The following is a 19,242-nucleotide window of genomic DNA, read 5'->3' on the forward strand; positions in this document are numbered from 1 at the left end:
TGCCATGTCTGAGATCCACGGAAGACTGGGCTGAAGACTTGGCATGGATAAGAATGTTCAAAGAAAAAAAAAGAAAAGAAAAAACAAAAGAATGTTCAAAGAGGGACATAGGCAAGTAGCAATTTTCAGATAGCAATATTGTGGAGTTGCCAAGCTTTCATTCTTCCGAAATATCAATCAGTGGGCTTGAAAAGACAATGACCTTGTATGTACAGCTTACATATGGATTCCATGTAGCTAGATAATTGTTATGCTGTTTGATATCTCGCCCCCATCCTGGTCTGGGTGATGGATTAAAGGTGGCAATTACACTTAATGAAAGTAACTTCAGGACCAGGCCAAGATGCAGTCTCATTTTATGTTGCTGTGCACAAAGACAAAGCTCCCAAGCTTCCTATCCAACTCTTTGGCCTTTGGGGCTACCATGAAAAAGTAAGTCAGCCCTGCTTTCTGGTAATGTTCAGGCTGTGTTCAGAATCTTTTCTGCTAAGACTTTTGAGCTACAAGAGATTTTTTCAGCATCTGAATGGTCTGGAACCCTGGCAGAGAGAAAGAAATATTTAATCAGGAAGAGGCTGAATCAGATTGAAAATCTGTTAGGTAAGCTGGGGAGGGGAGTCCTGGGATGGAGTGAGGAGGAATTGTGGTGAATTTTCTTTGACAGTATCTTGGAAAATTTTCACCTAAATTCCATTGAGAATTAAAGTAGACTGGATATTTGTCCTAGTATTGAATAATTAAAAATTAAGAGCACTTGAACACATGCTAGATTTTTTGTTTTGTTTATTTATTTATTTATGAGTACATGTTTGTAGTACATAATGTTTACATTCCTTGTGGGGAGTTGGTACATGGACATGATATATCTTACTTCCTTTTTTCATGCCCTTTCCCTCCTCACTCACTATCTTGTTTCCCTTCTTTTTTGGCACATGTTTGCAATTCATAGTGTTTACACTCCTCTTGTGGAGTTGGTACATGAATATAACACATCTTCATTCTTTTTTTCATCCCCTTCTCCTCCCTTCCTACCCCTCCATCTTTTCATCGCTTTCACTTTCAGAAAGATCTATCTCCCTCCTTGCGATCATCTATCTTTTATCTGCTCTTTATGTATACTTTGGGTTTCTCATATAAGAGGAATCATGTGATGCTAGATTTATCCTCACAGAAATCACATTTTCTACGGAAAATCTTTCCTGATGACTCCCTAATTAAAAAAATCATAACAATTCTCTAGTCACATTGCTTTTCTGCTTTTCCCTTCCCCACCTCAATTCTTGTCCTTATTAATTTAATGACTCATAGCTACTGTAGTACCTTAGGTTTTGTTTAGTACGTTGGGCCACTTGGGTAACCAGCATCCTTAGATGAAGGCATGTTGATCAATCAGGATTGGGTTATAGCCCCTAAACCCCACTTCCTGGACATAAGGTTGCATTCTGTGGTAAGGCACTTACTGCTAGTCTTGATTTAGCTTTTCAGCCTCATGTTAAACTTATGTCTTACCTATTACCTATTACCTGGGTGTAATTTCAGTCATGATGGCTGCTATTGTTTCCTCAATTAGGCCAAGATACTTTTTTTTTGTTGTTTCGTTTTGAGACAGAGTCTTGCTATGTAGCCTGGGCTGGCCTCAAATTTGCAGTAATTCTTCTGCCTTAGTCTCCCAAGTGCTGGGATTACCGGCACGCGCCACCTCGCCCAGGGTCCAAAGATACTTTCACACCTTTCGCACATGTTGCTCCTTCACTGGAATGCCATCTTTGGCCTTTGAAACCTTACTTTACTCAGTTACTACTTTATTCATAGTATCTATCATGTCCTATTCGTAGCACCTTATCTTTGCTTCATCTAATGACAGTGCTCAGCCTCATATTCCTCAGCTGTTCGTTTATCCTGGGAACACAGCAGAGAGTTAGATTTACTTCTGCCGTGGCCAGTGCTTGGCACAGTGCTTTATGCACAGTAGTGGCCAGATACATGTTGCGGAACTCATGTTTTGAATACCTTCCTTAGCTCTTGGTTGGCACAGTCCTTTTTATTTCTCCAGTGCTGCTAAGGAAAGACAGAAAGAATACTGCTGGCTCACTTTTGAATAGGAACATTTCAGAGGCTAATGTAAGACTGGAAACTTAGCTTTCTTAAATTATTCAAAACTAAGACACATTTCCAGTCTGCAATTTGAGGTGGCTAGCTAGTATTCTTGGGAGATCAAATTGGGAAATAGTGAAAGATCTCTTCAGGAATTAGAATGTATCTTGTTAGGAAAGAATATATTCATTGCTTGATTATAAATTTTAATAACTTAGTCCGTGTATATTTGGATCTCATTTTACATACAATCTGGATTAGAATAGTAGTACTTTTTGTTTTTCTCTATTCCAGTTAGGGTTTCAGAAGAAACAGTTGGTGAATTTCCATGATTGTGGAGAACGTGAAGGAAGATGTTTTCCTCTGATATGCAAGGGTCTTCCATGAATGAGCTCAAATCAGGAGGTTTTGCAGTCTCTTGAAAAGTCAACATTGGTTCTCCATCTGATTCTACCTATTTGAATTCATCTCACTTTCTTTTCTTTTTGAGACAGGTCTCGCTATTGTAATTCAGGCTGGCCTTGAACTTACTGTTTAGCCTAGGCTGGCCTTGAACTCACAGCAATCCTCCTGCCTCAGCCTCTCAAGTCCTGGGATTGTAGAAATGCGCCGCCATGCTTGGTGCTGAATTCATCTTTCGTGTCTAGTAGAATTATAGTACTAAAGAATGACTTTTCACATTAATTTGCAAACTTGTACTTCCAGGGAAGAGAATATCCGATATGATAATAATTAATGTCCATTTGTACAGTGCTACAAAGTTATTAATGTTTTGATTGCTATCCAAAGTTTTTTTTTTCCAAAAGTAAGGGTTTATTTTTTAGTTTCTTAAGACTTTTATTTAGTATCCATTATGATCTTAGAGTTCACAACTATAGACTACATGTCAGTGATTCCCACTTTTTGGATTATTATTATTATTACTTACTGTCTGATTCATCCACATGTATTTTATGACATATGTATTTCTGCCTCTGTATCTTAGGACTATATGAAATTTTGTAATATGAAGTTTCATTTGTTTTGAGAATTTTGAAGGACAGAGAAAAATGCTTTTATATTGCACCATCAAGGGTTGGTAACCATAGGCTATCTACACACCTCTTAGTAGCTTTCAACACAGACAGGCCAACTTGTCATCAATAGGAGGATGCCAGAGTTTTGGGAGTTTCCCATTGCCATTTGGAAGTCTTGATGTCTTAGGGTGTGATTTGAACACAGCGAATGACTGGGCCAAATGTAATAAATGTTGTGTTAGGAAAATTTATGGCACAGAATTATATTCTGGTTTGGCCTGTTATTTCTCTAAAAAGTATGTTGCAAGATTGAGAAGCATTATGTTCTCCTCTCTGGCAGTCCCTGAATTGAGAAGGATTGATGAGTCTGCCTATGCTAACTTACTAGTACTCTCCACCATATGCTTTTCTGAATCTCCTTACTTCCATTTCTTTGTACAAGGGACCCTTGACTTATGAACTCAACTTGTTTGCAAGGGCTGGTTGTATCTCAAGTTGGTCAGTTGAAGGTTCAGGCTCCTCTACAGAGCCATCAAAGTCATTCTCCTATATACAGGCAGATCTCAGTGTCCTTAGAGAGACACTGGCCAAGGTTCCTCAGGTAACCCTACACAGGAAAGGATGTTATAATATTCCTCCTAGAACTTTTTAAAAAAAAAATACTATTTTATTGGTACATTTTAGGTATACAATATAATGACATTCATCATTGGAAATTTGTACCTTTACATAATCTCTCTTGGTTCTTATTTTTCCCCCCTTCCCCTGCCCTCCCTTCAACCCCTCCATCACTCCCTATTTATAAAGATTTTGTTTCCATTTTTTCATTTTCTCATATTAATTCCATTCTCTTCTTTCCTTTCCCCTACCTCTCCCACTTGCCCTTCCGCTTTGCCCCTTTTCTTCCTGTTTCAGATTATCTATTATACCTTTTATTCCTCATTTACACTTTCAGTTTCTCACACTCGAGAAACTATTCGGTATTTACACGTGTGTCCTATTTATTTCACTTAAGAGTATTTCCTCAATGTGCATCCATTTAGCTATAAATGTCTCTAATTTCTCATTTTTTTTATGGCTGAGTAGAACTCCATTTTATAAAAAAAACACATTTTCTTTATCCAGTCTCCAGCTGATGGGCATTTGGGGTGTTTCCAAGTTTTAGCTGTTACAAACTGTGCCGCTATGAACATGGGGCACCTGTGGTATGATTCTTTTAATTCTTTGGGGAAGATAGCCAGCAAGGGAATAGCTGGGTCAAATGGGACTTACAGTACTAGTTCTTTGAGGTATCTCCATACTGATTTCCACGGTGGTTGCACCAGTCTACACTCCCACCAGCAGTGGAGCAGGGTTCCTCTTTCCCCACAGCCCCGCCAGCATTTGTTATTGGTTGATTTCTTGATAGCAGCCATTCTTTCTGGAGTGAGGAGGAATCTCAGCATTGTTTTCATTTGCATCTCATGAATGACCAGTGATGTTGAACATTTTTTCATGTATTTATTTGCTATTTCTACTTCTTTGTCTGAGAAATGTCTGTTCATTTCAGATGCCCATTTTTGGATTGGGTCTTTAAATTTGGGAGGTCTGATTTTTTTAAGTTCTTTATAGATTTGAGATAGTAGACCTTTGCCTGAGGACCAGCAGGTGAAGATTTTTTCCCACATTGTGGGTTGTCTCTTCACACTGCTGGTGGTTTCTCTTGCTATGGCAGAAGCTTTCTGATAAGAAATCCCACTTGTTGATTGTTTGTGCTAGTTCATGGGCAACTGAGGTTTTGTTCATAAAATCTTTTCCTACACCAATCAGTGTCTCCAGGAGTTCTACCTAACCTCTGTTCCAGCCGATTCAGCTTTTTTATTTTAATATTTGGATCTTTAATCCATTTCGATTTTAGTTTAGTGCATGGTGAGAGATATAGGTCTAGTTTTAATCTTTGACAAATTGAAACCCAGTTTTTCCAGCACCATTTATTAAAGAGGCTATCTTTCCTCCAGTGAGGGTGTTTGGCTCCTTTATTGAAGATGAGACAGCTGAGTGTGTCTGGTGTTGTTTCTGCATCTTCTAATGTGTTCCACTGGTCCTCAGGTCTATTTCTTTACCAGTACCATGCTGTTTTTATCACAGTAGCTTTGTAGCATAGTTTTAAGTTGGGGTTGTGATAACCCCTACCATGTCTCTGTTGCCCAGAATTGCTTTTGCTATTCTGAGTCTCTTCTTGTTCCAAATGAATTTTGGATTGTTTTCTCAGGGTCTGTGAAGTATGCTGCAGGGATTTCAATTGGAATTGCATTGCATCTATATAGCAGTTTTGGAAGTATGGCCATTTTCACTGTGTTGATCCTTCCTACTCAGGAGCAGGGGATGTCTTTCCATTTACTGGTATCATCTTCATTCTCTCTTTTCAGAGTGCTGTAGTTTTCAGAGAAGAGGTCTTTGATTTCTTTTGTTAGGTTGATTCCTAGGTATTTCAGTTTTTTGGATGCTATTATGAAAGGAATTGTTTGCCCTATTTCTGTTTCAGTGAGTCTGTTGTTTGTGTAGAGGAAAGCTATTGATTTTTGTGTGTTGACCTTGTATCCAGCTACTCTACTGAATTTGGTTATTAAGTCTAGAAGACTTGGTGGAGTTCTTAGGGTCTTCTATATAGAGTATCATGTTGTCTGCAAATAATGACAATTTGACTTCTTCATTACCTATCTTTATTCCTTTTATTTCTTTCCCTTGTCTAATTGTTGTGGCTAATGTTTCCAGAACTATATTGAACAAGAGTGGTGATAGTGGACATCCTTGTCTTGTTCCTGATTTGAGTGTGAAGGATTTCAGTTTTTGACCATTTAGTATGATATTGGCTGTTGGTTTTTCATAGATGGCTTTTATCAGATTGAGGTAGAGACCATCTATTCCAATTTTTTGTAGGGTTTTTATCATAAATGCATGTTGGATTTTGTCAAATGCTTTTTCTGCACCTATTGAAATGATCATATGGTTTTTGTCCTTGGGTCTATTGATATAGTGTATTACATTGATTGATTTGCGTATGTTGAATCATCCCTGCATCCCTGGGATGAATCCCACTTGATTAGGGTGTATGATTTTCTTAATGATCTTCTGCATTCTATTTGGCAGTATCTTATGAAGGATTTTTGCATCTATGTTCATTAGTAAGATTGGCCTATAGTTCTCTTTTTCGGTTGGGTCTTTCTCTGCTTTGGGGATGAAGGTGATGTTTGCTTCCAGGAATGAATTTGGGAGTATTGCTTCCTTTTCAATTTCATTAAAGAGTTTAAAGAGTAGTGGCAGTAGTTCCTCTCTAAATGTCTTGTAGAATTCAGCAGTGAAGCCATCAGGACCTGGGCTTTTCTTAGTTGGTAAGCTTTTAATTACGTTTTCAATTTCATCAATTGATATTGGGTTGTTTAGAATTTTTAGGTCTTCTTTGTTCAACTTTGGTAATTCATACATATCTAGGAATCTGTCCATTTCTTCTGTGTTTTCCATCTTATTGGTGTATAGGTTCTCAAAGTAGGTATTGATGATCCTCTAGATATCTCCTGGGTCCGTTGTAATTTCAGCCTTTTCATTCCTAATTGGATGGATTTGGGCCTATTCTTTCCTTTTTCTGATAAGGTTGGCCAAAGGTTTGTCAATTTTGTTTATTCTTTCAAAGAACTAACTCTTGGCTTCAACAATTTTTTGTGTCATTCTCTTTGACTCCATTAAATTGATTTCTCCTCTGATCTTTATAATTTCCTTCCTTGTATGAGCTTTGCGTTTGTTCTGCTCTTCTTTTTCTAGAAGCTTGATGTTCAGCATCAGGTTAATTGGGCCTGCTCTGTTTTCCTAATATGAGTATTCACTGCTGTGAATTTCCCTCGTAGAACTGCTTTCATTGTGTCCTGTAGATTCCAATATGTTGTATTGTCATTGTCATTTAATTGTAGCAACTGCCTGATTTCTTCTTTAATTTCCTGTGTGACCCATTGGTTATTCAGAAGTGTGTTGTTCAGTTTCCATGTGTTTATGAAAATTTTGTGGTTTCTTTTGCTATGGATCTCCAATTTCATTGCACTATGGTCTGGTAATATACAAGGGATAACTTCAGTTCCTTTGCACTTACTTAAACATATTCTTTGAGCAAGTGTGTGGTCTATTTTGGAGAACGACCCGTGTGCAGTTGAAAAGAATGTATATTCTGATTTTGTGGGGTGGAACACTCTGTAAACATCTGTTAAGTTCATTTGTTCAAGAGTTCAATTGAGTTCTAGTATTTCATTACTTATTTTTAGTCTAGTTGATCTATCTATTTGTGACAGTGGGTTATTGAGGTCCCCCACTACTATTGTATTAGTGCTTATATGACTTTTCATGTCTGTTAGTATTTGTTTTATATAGTTTGATGCATAGATATTTATGTTTGTCCTCTCTTCCTTTTGGATTGTTCCCTTTACAAGGATATAGTGTCCTTCTTTGTCTCTTAATCAGTGTGGGTTTGAAATCCACTTGGTCTGCCAAGAGGATAGTTACTCCTGCTTTTTTTGGGTTCCCATCGCATGGAGTTTTGTTTTTCACCATTTAACTTTCAGTCTACGAGTTTCTTTTTGAATTAAGTGTGTTTCTTTTATGCAGCATATTGTTGGATCTTGCTTCTTTACCCATTCTGCCAGTCTATTTCTTTTGATTGGTTAATTGAGACCATTAACATTGATGGTTATCACTGATACGTATTGACTTATCATTGTCATGACCTTTTGTTTTTGTTGGATTCTCCCCCTTTATATTTAATTTCTTGTCACGCCCGACAGATTCATTCTGCAGGGCTTCCTGGGGTTGTGATCCTCATTGTCTTTTCCTAGGATATTGTATAAAATTTTTTGACGTGCTAGTTTGGTATTCATGAAGTTCCTAAGGTGCTCTTTGTTATGAAAGTATCTTATTTCTCCATCAATTTTGAAAGATAGTTTTGCAGGGTACATCAGTCTGGGTTGGAGGCTGTTTTCCTTTAAGGCTTGAAATACATCACTCCAAGCTCTTCTTGCCTTGAGGGTTTGCATTGAGAAGTCTGCTGTGATTCTGATGGGCTTTCCTTTGTAGTGATTTGTTTCTTTTCTCTGCTTGTAGAACTTCATTCTTCTGTTGGCTTTCTTCATATGCCTATGTGTAGATTTTTTTGGATCAAGGGTGGTTGGAGTCCTGTATGTCCCACATAACTTTATGTCAAGTTGTTTTCCCCTGCTTGGGAAGTTTTCTGCCATTTTTTCTGTGAACATTTTTTTTATGTCATCTGCACTCTCTCCTGTTTCTTCTTTGGCTCCTGTCAGTCTTACGTTTTCTTCTTTGCATCATCTAGCAGCTGCTGGATTGATTTGTTGTGGTCCCTTACAATTTTGAAGCAATTTTTCTTTCCTGGTCATTAATTGGAATCCTATCTTCTATATCTGAAATTCTGTCCTCACATTGGCTCATTCTGCTGTGTAGACTTTCAATGGAGTTCCATTTGTTTCCTATGTTGGGATTTCATCATGTTCCTTATCTCCTCTATTTTTTTTATCTGTGTCCTCTCTAGATTTAATAATCATGTCTTGCACTGTGTGCATGATGTCTGCTGTTATGTTAGAAATTATTTTTGATTTCATTTTTTCCAGATCCTCTTTTGTTGCCAGGTCAGAGAGTCCAGGTGGTTGAGTACTAGATTGTTCCTTCTCATTTCCCATTGGGGTTGTTGTAAGTGATCTGGAAGTCTGGTTTTGAGACTTGTTTACATGTCTTCTCATTTTGATGGCGAGGGTGGGGCAGGGTGTGTGTGTGCTGTTGGCGCTCACACCGCTCAGCTCCTCTCCTCTGTGATCAGTGGTACAGCTGCCTGGAAGCCCCTTCCTCTGTGCTGGGAGTGGTGGTACAGCAGCCCGGAAGCCCCTTCCACTGTAGTGGGAGTGGTGGTACGGTGGCCCCTCCTAGAACTCTTTAATGGTTAAATCTGTATCTGAGACCATCTGGAAGCACAAGTTGGTGGTATTTGGGTTGTAACTCAAGACTTTGTTCATAAGTTAAAATTAAAATTCTGGTCATAACCTAAGTCATTTGTATGTCAAGGTAGTTGTAACTGGAGGGTCCACTCTACCTTCTTGTGTCTGAATTTTTTTTTTTTTTTTGGTACTGGGGATTGAACTCGGGTCCTTGCGATTGTCTGAATATTAATTAGGGAAGTTTAGCTCAAAACCCACGATCTTTGCTATGACAAATGAACTCAATATTATTTAATGACTCAGACATTACAGAGATATACCTCTTAGCTAATTATAGGTAGGTTTACAATTGGTGGGCAGCTCTCCTTCCCATGATCATCTGGGGATTCAGGTTTTAAGTGTTGTCATCAATACAGTGAAGCTTTGATGGTCACTGCACACTGTCTCCATTTGAGGGGTGTGTGTGGAAGGCTGCAGGTGGTACCCATTACTCTTGCCTCACACTTCATATGCTGAGACTTAATCACCTGGCCAAACCTAACTGTGAGGGAAGCTAGAGGTTGTTACCTCTCTATGTGTCCAGGAATAAGAGACTATTACATTAATTTTTAAAAATTGTCAGAAAATACCACAGATGTGGTAGCTAAACAACTATTATATTCTCATAGTTTTAAGCCTAGAAGTTTACAATCAAGCTGTTGGCAGGTTTTGTTTCTTTTGTGATCTTCTCCTTTGCTTACAGATGGCCACTTTCTCAGTGTGTCCTCATGTGATCATTCCTCTGTGTGCGTGCATCCCCCAGAGTTCTTTTGGTATATGATTTCCTCTTCTTTATGGACACCAGTCAGATTGCATTAGGGGGGCCCTAATGGCCTCAGTTTAACTCAGTTCACCTCTTTAGTTATATTTGGAAGTACTGGAGGTTAGGGCTTCAAGATTTGAATTTGGTAAGGAGGCAGTTCAGCCCAAAACAAATGTGGATTTTTTTTGTATGTGCAGCTAAGATTAATTTTATCCATTTAGATTTAAAATGATTATTGGAAATCAGAGGAAAATTCTTGGATTTAGAGCCAGATCAAGTAGATTCAAATTCTGATTCCATTGCTTAATATTTGATTTGGCTCTCTGATCATCAGAGTTCTCATCCTTGAAATAGAGATAAAAATGTTTACTTTGCAGAAGTATTTTGAGTAGTTAAAGGAAAAAATCCAGTATAGAGTTGAGCATATAGAATATTAGCGTAAGTTTATCTTCATTTGTGATGCTGAGTCTTGTGCTCAGCACTCAGGATTAAAATGCTTATTTTGTAATTAAAGTCCAGAGGTTTTCAAGGATTATGTGGAATGTTGAAAATGGTCTGTGAGGTCAGCAGGCTTGTGGATCCACTTGTGCAGTTACACAACCAGTGTTCATAAGTGGCAGTCTGGCATGGGTTTCCTTGGGGTGAGAAACATGTCTTAATTACTTTTTGTCCGAATTTTCTGAAGATGTCTTTTTTTTAAACTCTTTTGACAATTAACTTCATTCTGACCTAAGTTGAAGGAAAATAATACTATTTTTAAAGTCTTTTAATTATTTTATATTGAAACAGCAAAATCAGAATTTTGCAGCTATGAGTGATAAATTATTAACGTAATCCTTTAAAAATTTCTTTTTCTTTTTTTTGGTACTGGGAATCAAACTTGGGTCCTTGTACTTGTGAGGCAGGCAGCAGAACCACTGAGCTAAATGCCTGGCCTTCTTTTAAAAATTTTATAAACGTTCTTTATGAGATAAAAGCTTGTTTATAAGTTTCTTCTTTAAATACATCTTTAGGGATTTTTCCAATCTGCTAAAAATGGTGTTGACTAAATCATATTTTGCAAGTACAGTATTAAATTTAGTATTATCTCAAGGCATCCAATTTGTAAAAGCCAACTATTTGCCAACCTGACTTCCTGTTTGGTTCCTTATACAAATAATTAAATTATGCAGAGAAAATTTCCCTTTAGTTCCAGGAGTAGAATGTGCATGTAAAGTACTCTGCTTAGCCATTTAGGCTTGGGTATATCTCTCCATATTCATGAACATAATAGCTCTTGATAGTCTGTTTTGTCATATATTACAGAGATCGAAAGAACGCATGTGAACTTTGGCTCTACCATGGAGCTGGTTAAATCAGAGACTTAATAGATAATGGATCAGTGGATGAGATGGTCAGCAGTTTCTATACCCTGGTTATTACATAATGAATAATCTCTTTTTTCACATGTATATGTATAAAAAACTTTTGTCCTCATCTGTAACATTTTTTAAAGCTTGCCACCCAGTACTTAACTTCATCTGTGATTTTGAAATTCCAAAAAAGCTTTTGGTGTGTATCACGATGCCTTTGGCTGCCAGAAACAGGAATTCCAACTTAATCTGCCTTAAGAAAGAAGATTTCTTGGGTTATGTTAACAGAAAAAAAGTCTGGTTTTACCAGTGGAGCAGTGTGTGTGGGTCAGGGACCCTGGATGTGCTCTTTTATGCTCTCATAGCTCTGCCCCTTTCTTTGACTCTGCTTCATCCTCAGTGGAATGTAGGAGGCAGCAGCAATTTCAGGCCTTCAGTTTGTTAACACAGCATCTAGAAGATGAGACAGGCTACATCTTTAAAGCAAGGAAACTTGCTATTTAGAAGCTCTTAGCAAGTTTTCCCTTGTTTTTAGCCTTAATTTTATTTTGAAAACATTTCTGCACCAATCCATGTAGGCAGGGCAGTGTGATGCTCTTCTCCTGACACTTGGATCTCTGGCCCAGTCACTGATAAGGTGGTGAGATTACCCTCAGGCCAGCCAGGTGCACCTCGGGAGTGGTTTCTGCAGGGTTTTTTGTTTCTTTTTTGTACCAGAGATCGAACTCGGGTCCTTGTGCTTGCTCAGCAGGCAGCAAAACCACTGAGCCAAATCCCCAGCCCCTCTGTGGGTTTTCTCTTGTGGACCTCAGGAACTCCATGGAGAAAATGGAAATCAGAGTAGTGATGGAGAGAATTGATGCTAGGTTGATACTAACAATGCATAGTGCAAAATTGTGATGTTTTAATGAAATTTCATACTGCATGAGTACCAAAGTTCAGGATGTTTTTCTTTACCTGCTCAATTTTACATTTAGTCAGTAGATAGTACTATATTAAGTGAAAAACTATTCCTGTCTTTCTACCCTTTGTTTATGAGAAATGTCTTTTGGTTTGGGTAAATATATTCTATGATTATATTATTAATCTGTTTACTAGTATGTAGTCAAATGTATCATGTTTATATTAAAGCAGAAAGTTTTCCTTGAGCCTCTAATTTGATGCTTTACAGGCCAGGAAGTTAGGAATTTCCTCATGATTACATGTCTTTGAATAATTCCCGTAAATAATAGTAAGTGCTCTTTGGAATCATTATAAAATTTTGTGGTAAACCAGTTTCATCCTGGTGTCTTTTTGTTCTTAATATTTTTAGTGGTTTTGCCTTAATTTGTTTCTTTTTTTTTTTTCTTTTCTCTTTTTGGTGTAATTAAAGTTGTCGACAAGGGCTTGATTCTTTTCCCAATAAAATAGAATGAGAATTTATTGATTTCAGATGATCATGTTAGGTCTGATTTATTCACAGAGGTATATTACAAAAATTTCCGGTAAATCTTTAGTTTAAGCTGCATCACTCCTTTTGAAGTTAGTGTTGTAGACAAGCCAGTCATGTGTTCTTTTGCTGCATAATAATAAATATTTGAAGTTACTTTTAGAAATTAATATTTTTCTAGCAGCTTCTAATTTTAATACTTTAAAAACCATTATCAGCATACATTTATTGAGAAAATATGTGATATTCTGATACCACAAATTCAGTAACATTTAAAAATGAATTCATAGCCATATGCTCATACATCAAGAAACAGCACACATACATGAGGCATTGATAGTCTACAGTCAACTCATGGTTCACCCAGAGATTCTAGGAGGCCTTAACTAACTTGCAATACTCCTACTCACCCCAAATAATTGATAATCAATTGGAAAACTATAATTAAATATTTCGGATGAGTGCTTTAAATACCAGTTCTTCCAATAATAAGGTTGTTTAAAAAAAATACTGTTCAGTAATCTTTGGATGCAGCCTCTTTCAGCTAGGATAGAAAGCTCTAAATCCATGGCCAAAAAATATTTTAAAAAGTTAGACTGCAGAAGTATAAGTAAAGGGCCGGGAATTTAGCTCAGTGGTTTTGCTGCCTGCTGTGCAAGTACAAGGACCCGAGTTCGATCCCCGGTACCAAAAAAAAAAAAGTATAAGTAAAAATTTCTTTCTCGATTTATGCTACACATGGGAGGCACTGAATAATTATTAGTTGAGTCAGTGAGTAAATAAATGAATATTTGAATGATGACTGTGAGTGCTCAATGTCCTACCATTGTCTTGGCAAAAGTATGGAAATAACTCCTAAATGGGAAATGGGAACTTTACCAGGAAAGCTTAATGTCTGTGACCCAGAAAGAAGCAAGAAATATTTCGTGCAGCTGGACAACTTATCACATCTTTCACCCAGTTTGTATTGTGCCAGGAAATACTTTCATTTAATTTTTTTCTATGATCATTACTTTTTTTTTTGTCACCAGGGATCGAGCTCGGGTCCTTGCGCTTGTGCAGCAAGTGGCAAAACCACTGAGCTAAATCCCCAGCCCATGACTTTTTTTTTTTGAGAAGTGATGTTAGGAAAGGTAACACTCTTGGCCTTTTTGTGTATCCTATCTTTTTTTAGATAAATGATAAAATTAACAGAAAAGAGCTTCAAAGTGGGAAGACCCAATTGTGCCTTCAAAAAAAGAAAAAAACCCTCTTACTTGTGTGTGGTGTTTTTTTTTTTTAACTCTTCTGCTTTCTTTTTCAGTTGTGTCTTAAAATACCTGATATACTCATTTTGTCTTTTATCCTTAGTTCTCGGACCTTCACTGGACTGTCTCACTATAGTTGAATGATTTTGCAATAAACTGGATATATTTTCTCCTATGTTATACATTATAAAAAATCTGGATACATCTTCCTGTCTCCACCTTTGATTATATCTTTCTCCCTTTCTAAGTGTTTCATTCTGCTCTTTGCTAGATTGTCCCAACTGCACAGCTGCATTTGGATAATACATTTTATAATACATACATTTTTCAAATTTAAATCTATTGATTTTTCCTTTATAATTTCCAGCTTTTGCTTTAAATTTAAGAAGTAGTTTTTTACCCACAGACTACAGAGATAGTCACCAAGTTCTGTTCTCTCTTTTTTGTTTCCTTTTCCTTATATGGGTTGATTCTCCTTGAATTAGTTCTGATCAATCTAGAATTTAAAGTTTGGTATTAAGTTTGGCAATACTCCCCTTCCTCCAATACCCAACTAATCATCTTATTGTTTTTGTTTTTTCCATTTTGTGATGTAACATTTATCATGCATTCAGTATTAACACAGCAGGCTATCAGAATAAGATAGTATTTTGAAATTGCTTTCTCAGCCTTTCTCTCTGTTGACCTATTCTGTTGAGGATTTGCTCATTTTGGAACTTTTGTTTACTACCCTGCTTCTCTTTTGGCTCTGTTTTTTCCCCTTCTGTTTTAAATTTTTATTTCTGCACTTTGCAGAATTAAAAAAAATTGATCCATATGTACGTGCTTTCAGGCAGCTGCATTGTTACATTCATCATTGTATTCCCTGGAGCCCTTACTAAGATTTCTTAATTTTAAAATTAGAACATTTCAGAGATAAGGAAAAGTACAAAGAAGAAAATAAATTAGTCTCACCATTCAAATATATCTAATATTGTTTAGTGCTGCATGACACAATTTACTATAAACTGTATAATTAGGGAATATTTTATGTATGTATGTATGAAACACTCATGGAGAGAGATATATTTTAAACCTACATACTATTTTGTTACATGCTTTTTCATAATAATTCCGTTCCTTTAAATATTCCTGTGACTTAAATGGATTTTTAAACTATTCTAATATTCTCTGCAATCTACACTAAATAATTAGGTAATATGAAAGAATATGCTATTGTTTCAAAAGTGATTGAATATCAGAGCAACAATATGGGCAAAACACTTAAATCATTTCTAATGTGCAAATGTATATTTGTGTTTTCTAAGGTTATATCAGCTAGTGAATGATTATTTTGTGCTCATTGAAATGAGTAAAATAAAAGGAGAGAAACATTGTATATTTCATGATTTCTAGGGAACCTAAATGATGTTGGCCAGTGGTAACATTATAGTACAGAAACTTGTCTTTAGCTATAGATGTCTCAGAAGAAAGAAGGCATACAGAATTCTAGGGCAGGAGAAATTAGTTAAATGCCAAATAAAATTTGTGAGATTTGGTGGCCACAAAATTGGTGCAGTCAGATGTCATATGTGGTAGATCTGAATTCAGAAGGATCGTTTTGGGCAAATAAGGTGGTAAGAAAAGCTGCAAGGAGCAAGAATCAGGCCAATAGAGGAGAGGCTCAGAACAAGAGGATAGGTATGGTGATCACAGTTCTACCTGGAAAGTGCAGGTAGCACTTCGGATTTGCCTTGGTGTGGATGCAGGTGCCCTGTGACTCTTAGCCATCAATCACTGGAGGGCTGAGCAGCATGGCCTTTATTATGGGAAGAGGCCATCTTATATGTGGCTTACATCCTCAAATTCTCAATGTTGACTAGGGTCTAGTTAAATATTTAAGATGCCTTTGCTAGACACTGTGGGGAGGTTAGAGGAAAGGAATTTTTCCAGGGAATTTTGAGAAATGGTGAGACTTTCTCAACACCGGGACTTTTAGGGTATAGTCTTTGAGGAAAATTGCTTCTTGATTCTTGCTCTTTTTTTTTGTACTGGTGATCGAACTTGGTTCCTTGTCCTTGCACAGCAGGTGGTGAAAGCACTGAGCTAAATCCCCGGCCTATTTTTGCTCTTTGAATGGAGATTTGGAAGAGAAAACAAGAGGTTATAGGAGATGTGACAGTTAGCCCAATGTGGATGGAATAGAAAGTTCAGTGAGGTCAAAACAGGGAACATTAGAAAGAGTGCCTCAGTCCAGGGAAGAAGGCCTTCAGTAATGGAGATTTGGGATTTGGACTTTATCTTGGAAGTGTGAAGTTGGTAACAAAAAGAAAGAAGTACCACCTAGACATCACACTTGTATCATTACGTTTTTTAAAAATGTGTATTACAAACAAATGCTGTTTTTCCTTTTTGAATCATTTGTATACCAGTTAACTGGATTTAAAAACATGGTTATAATGCAATTTTATTTTTAATTGATTTTCACTTACAAAATTAATACTTTTTCACTAAAAGCTGGTAAAAACAGAATTGAAAACTTTCAAAAAAAGGAGGTGAAGATAATAAGGCTATTAATGCTCTTCTTTTATCCTGCTAATCTCTTAAGCCTTTTTCTTTTGGTTTAGGTATTTGCATTGTTTCATGAAATATGATTTCTCATAAACTGACAGTGTGAGCCCTTGTAGAACATTTTGATTTAATTTGGGGGCTCTTATCTTTTTGGTAAGAATTAGAGAACTTCTTAAAAGGACACTGTGAGTTAAAAAAGTCAAATATTACGTGAAGAGAATGTGTTCCATGAAAAGAGGGGCCATTTGTGTTTGTCCTCCCCGACCTACCAAGCACCAGGCCAAGATAGAGCTTGAACTACCACAGGTACAGATCAGTATCCGTTGAACAGGAATAGAAGTGTGTGAGTGATTCATTAAATTTTAGAGTTGTGGTATTCCCCTGTTGTGATTTCATGGCATTTTCCTGTCCCCCCTAGAAGTTATTCTTATTAAATTAAGATGTAATATGAGCTGTGATCAATACAATGAATATTATAATTAAAAAATTATGATAAAAGACACATTGCCATTAATCCTACTCAAAATACTCCCACTCAATTCGAGCACACTTCTTGGAACATTCTCACCACTTTCTGAAGCAATTCTGAAAGTTCTGTTGTGAGAGTCTTTAGTTTTACTATCGTGGCTACCTCAATGTCCTGAATCAATTCGAAACTTTCACCTTTCAAGAACATTTTGACTTTGGCAAGAGCCAGAAGTCATATAGTGCCAGATCTAGTGAAACAGGTGGATGAGGACACTCCATAGTAGTTTTTTACCAGCCTGCCTTTCTGTTGAGTGGCAGTCAGCAGCAGTATTCCCTGTATTTTGATCACATCTTATAATGATGCTCACAAAAAAGGATGTCCAGAATTACCTGAGAGAGTGGCAAGAACAATGAGATAAGTGTGTTCCATAAGTGTGAGGGGGAATATTTTGAGGGACATCAGCAGTGTGTCACTTACTGTAACACAGATTTTTAATTTAAACTTTCACTATATAATTCGATCACCCCTTGTATGTTGGAAAATCTGGCTGCATTTTGTTAAGATAAGTGGAAATATTCTATTTGGAATTTATAAATTAATACTGTACGTGCATTCCTGACAGTTCTGACCTTTATGAATTCTTCAATGTGGGGGAACAGAGTTTCCCTGATAGCTTATTATTATGCTTTTTAAAATTTTATTTCTTTATTATTTTTTTTCCGGTACTGGGAATTGAACTCAGGACCTTACGCTTAACAGGTGGGCATGATGCCACTGAGCTACATCCCTGCCCTTTGTTTTTTTTTTTAAACCAGTGAAATGGTTCTCTCTCTGTAGATGGTACTGGTTCTAAGTCAGGTGGGCTGAGCAGGTGGTGAAGCTTGTCACTAGCTACATGGCTCCCTCTTGTGCACTAGCTTTGCAGCGTTCACTCATATATATGTATTTTTTTCCTGAAGAGAATGACCAGCATCACCTGTCTTTAGGAGTTTCTTAGAAAGAGTTAAAATTTTAGATGTTAAATTTCTGAGTGCCTAGAGACTATTTTAACAATTGAAAGACTATAAGGATAAAATAATATAATTTGTATTGCTTTCTTTGATTTTATTAGGTAAAAAAGCTCCTGTTTTATTTAACAAAGAAATGATTGAGTCAATGAAAGAAGGTTCAGTTGTCGTGGATTTAGCTGCTGAGGCTGGAGGAAACTTTGAAACAACTAAGCCAGGAGAACTTTATATTCATAAGGTATAGCCAAAAAACATTTCCTCCCCTCCCCACTAGGGATTGAGCTGAGGATTTCTCACTGAAGTACAATCCCCGGCTCTTTTTATTTACTTATTTTTATTTTGAGACAAGGTCTTGCTAAGTTGACCAAGCTAGGTATGAACCTATGCTCCTCCTGCTTCAGCATCTCAGCATGCTAGGGTTATAGGTGTGTGCCATTATGGCCAGTACAAAAAAGCATCTTGTTCCTGTGAATATCTGTTGTGGGGGGATTGAGACAGGGTCTCACTATGTAGTTTAGTCTGGCCTTGAACACACTGTGTAGCCCAGACTCACCTCGAACTCACAGCAATCCTCCTGCCTCAGTCTCCTGACTGCTAGGATTGTCAGCATGTGCCACCATGCCTGGCTCAGTTCTGATAGGTTTAATGATTTTCGAAGTATTTATTTATTCATTTAGTGGTGTTGGAGATTGAACCAAGGGTCCCATGTGTACAAGGCAAGTCTTCTATTACAGAGCCACATCCTAACCCACAGGGAAGAGGTGTTTATTCCTTTAAGAGGAGAAATTGAGGCCTGAAACTTTAAAAAATTATAAACAGGCACATTTAAAGCTCCCTTTGACACAATATATTTATTTACATTTGTGGGTACGTGTATGTATATGTAAAGATATTTCTAAGTGTGACATTGAAGAATCGTCCTAGAAAGAATGTGAGCATAGAGTAATGAGCCTTTTTGACTTTATATTTTTTGATTTAGGGAGTTACTCATATTGGCTACACAGATCTTCCCAGCCGAATGGCCACTCAGGCCAGCACGCTATATTCTAACAACATCACCAAACTTCTGAAGGCCATCAGCCCCGACAAAGATAATTTTTATTTTGATGTGAGAGATGACTTTGACTTTGGTACAATGGGTCATGTCATTAGAGGAACTGTAGTGATGAAGGTAAGTAAAGAGAGATTTCCTGTATTGTGAAGGTAAATTTGTTTTAGGGTTTCTATTCATGAAAGAAGCCTACATTGTAATAGAGATATACTCTGATAGAGTATTGATGTGCTAGGTTTATGCCAATAAAATTGTTCAA

At 37.0% G+C, this 19,242-nt stretch overlaps 1 protein-coding gene across 14 annotated transcripts in view; it reads left to right on the forward strand.

Moving 5' to 3' along the window:
• Nnt (nicotinamide nucleotide transhydrogenase) overlaps positions 1-19,242 on the forward strand; it is a 107,077-nt gene that overhangs the window by 35,008 nt on the left and 52,827 nt on the right. For all 14 annotated transcript variants that reach the window (XM_004848552.4, XM_004848549.4, XM_087189369.1 and 11 more), the window contains 2 exons: positions 18,037-18,170; positions 18,912-19,103. In XM_004848552.4, the coding sequence (XP_004848609.2) occupies positions 18,037-18,170; positions 18,912-19,103 (326 nt within the window). The remainder of the gene's footprint in view (positions 1-18,036; positions 18,171-18,911; positions 19,104-19,242) is intronic.

Source organism: Heterocephalus glaber, unplaced genomic scaffold, assembly GCF_053883595.1.
Source record: "Heterocephalus glaber isolate CG9 unplaced genomic scaffold, H.glaber_assembly_v1.0 deba00001538, whole genome shotgun sequence".
NCBI classification, from domain to species: Eukaryota; Metazoa; Chordata; class Mammalia; order Rodentia; family Bathyergidae; genus Heterocephalus; species Heterocephalus glaber.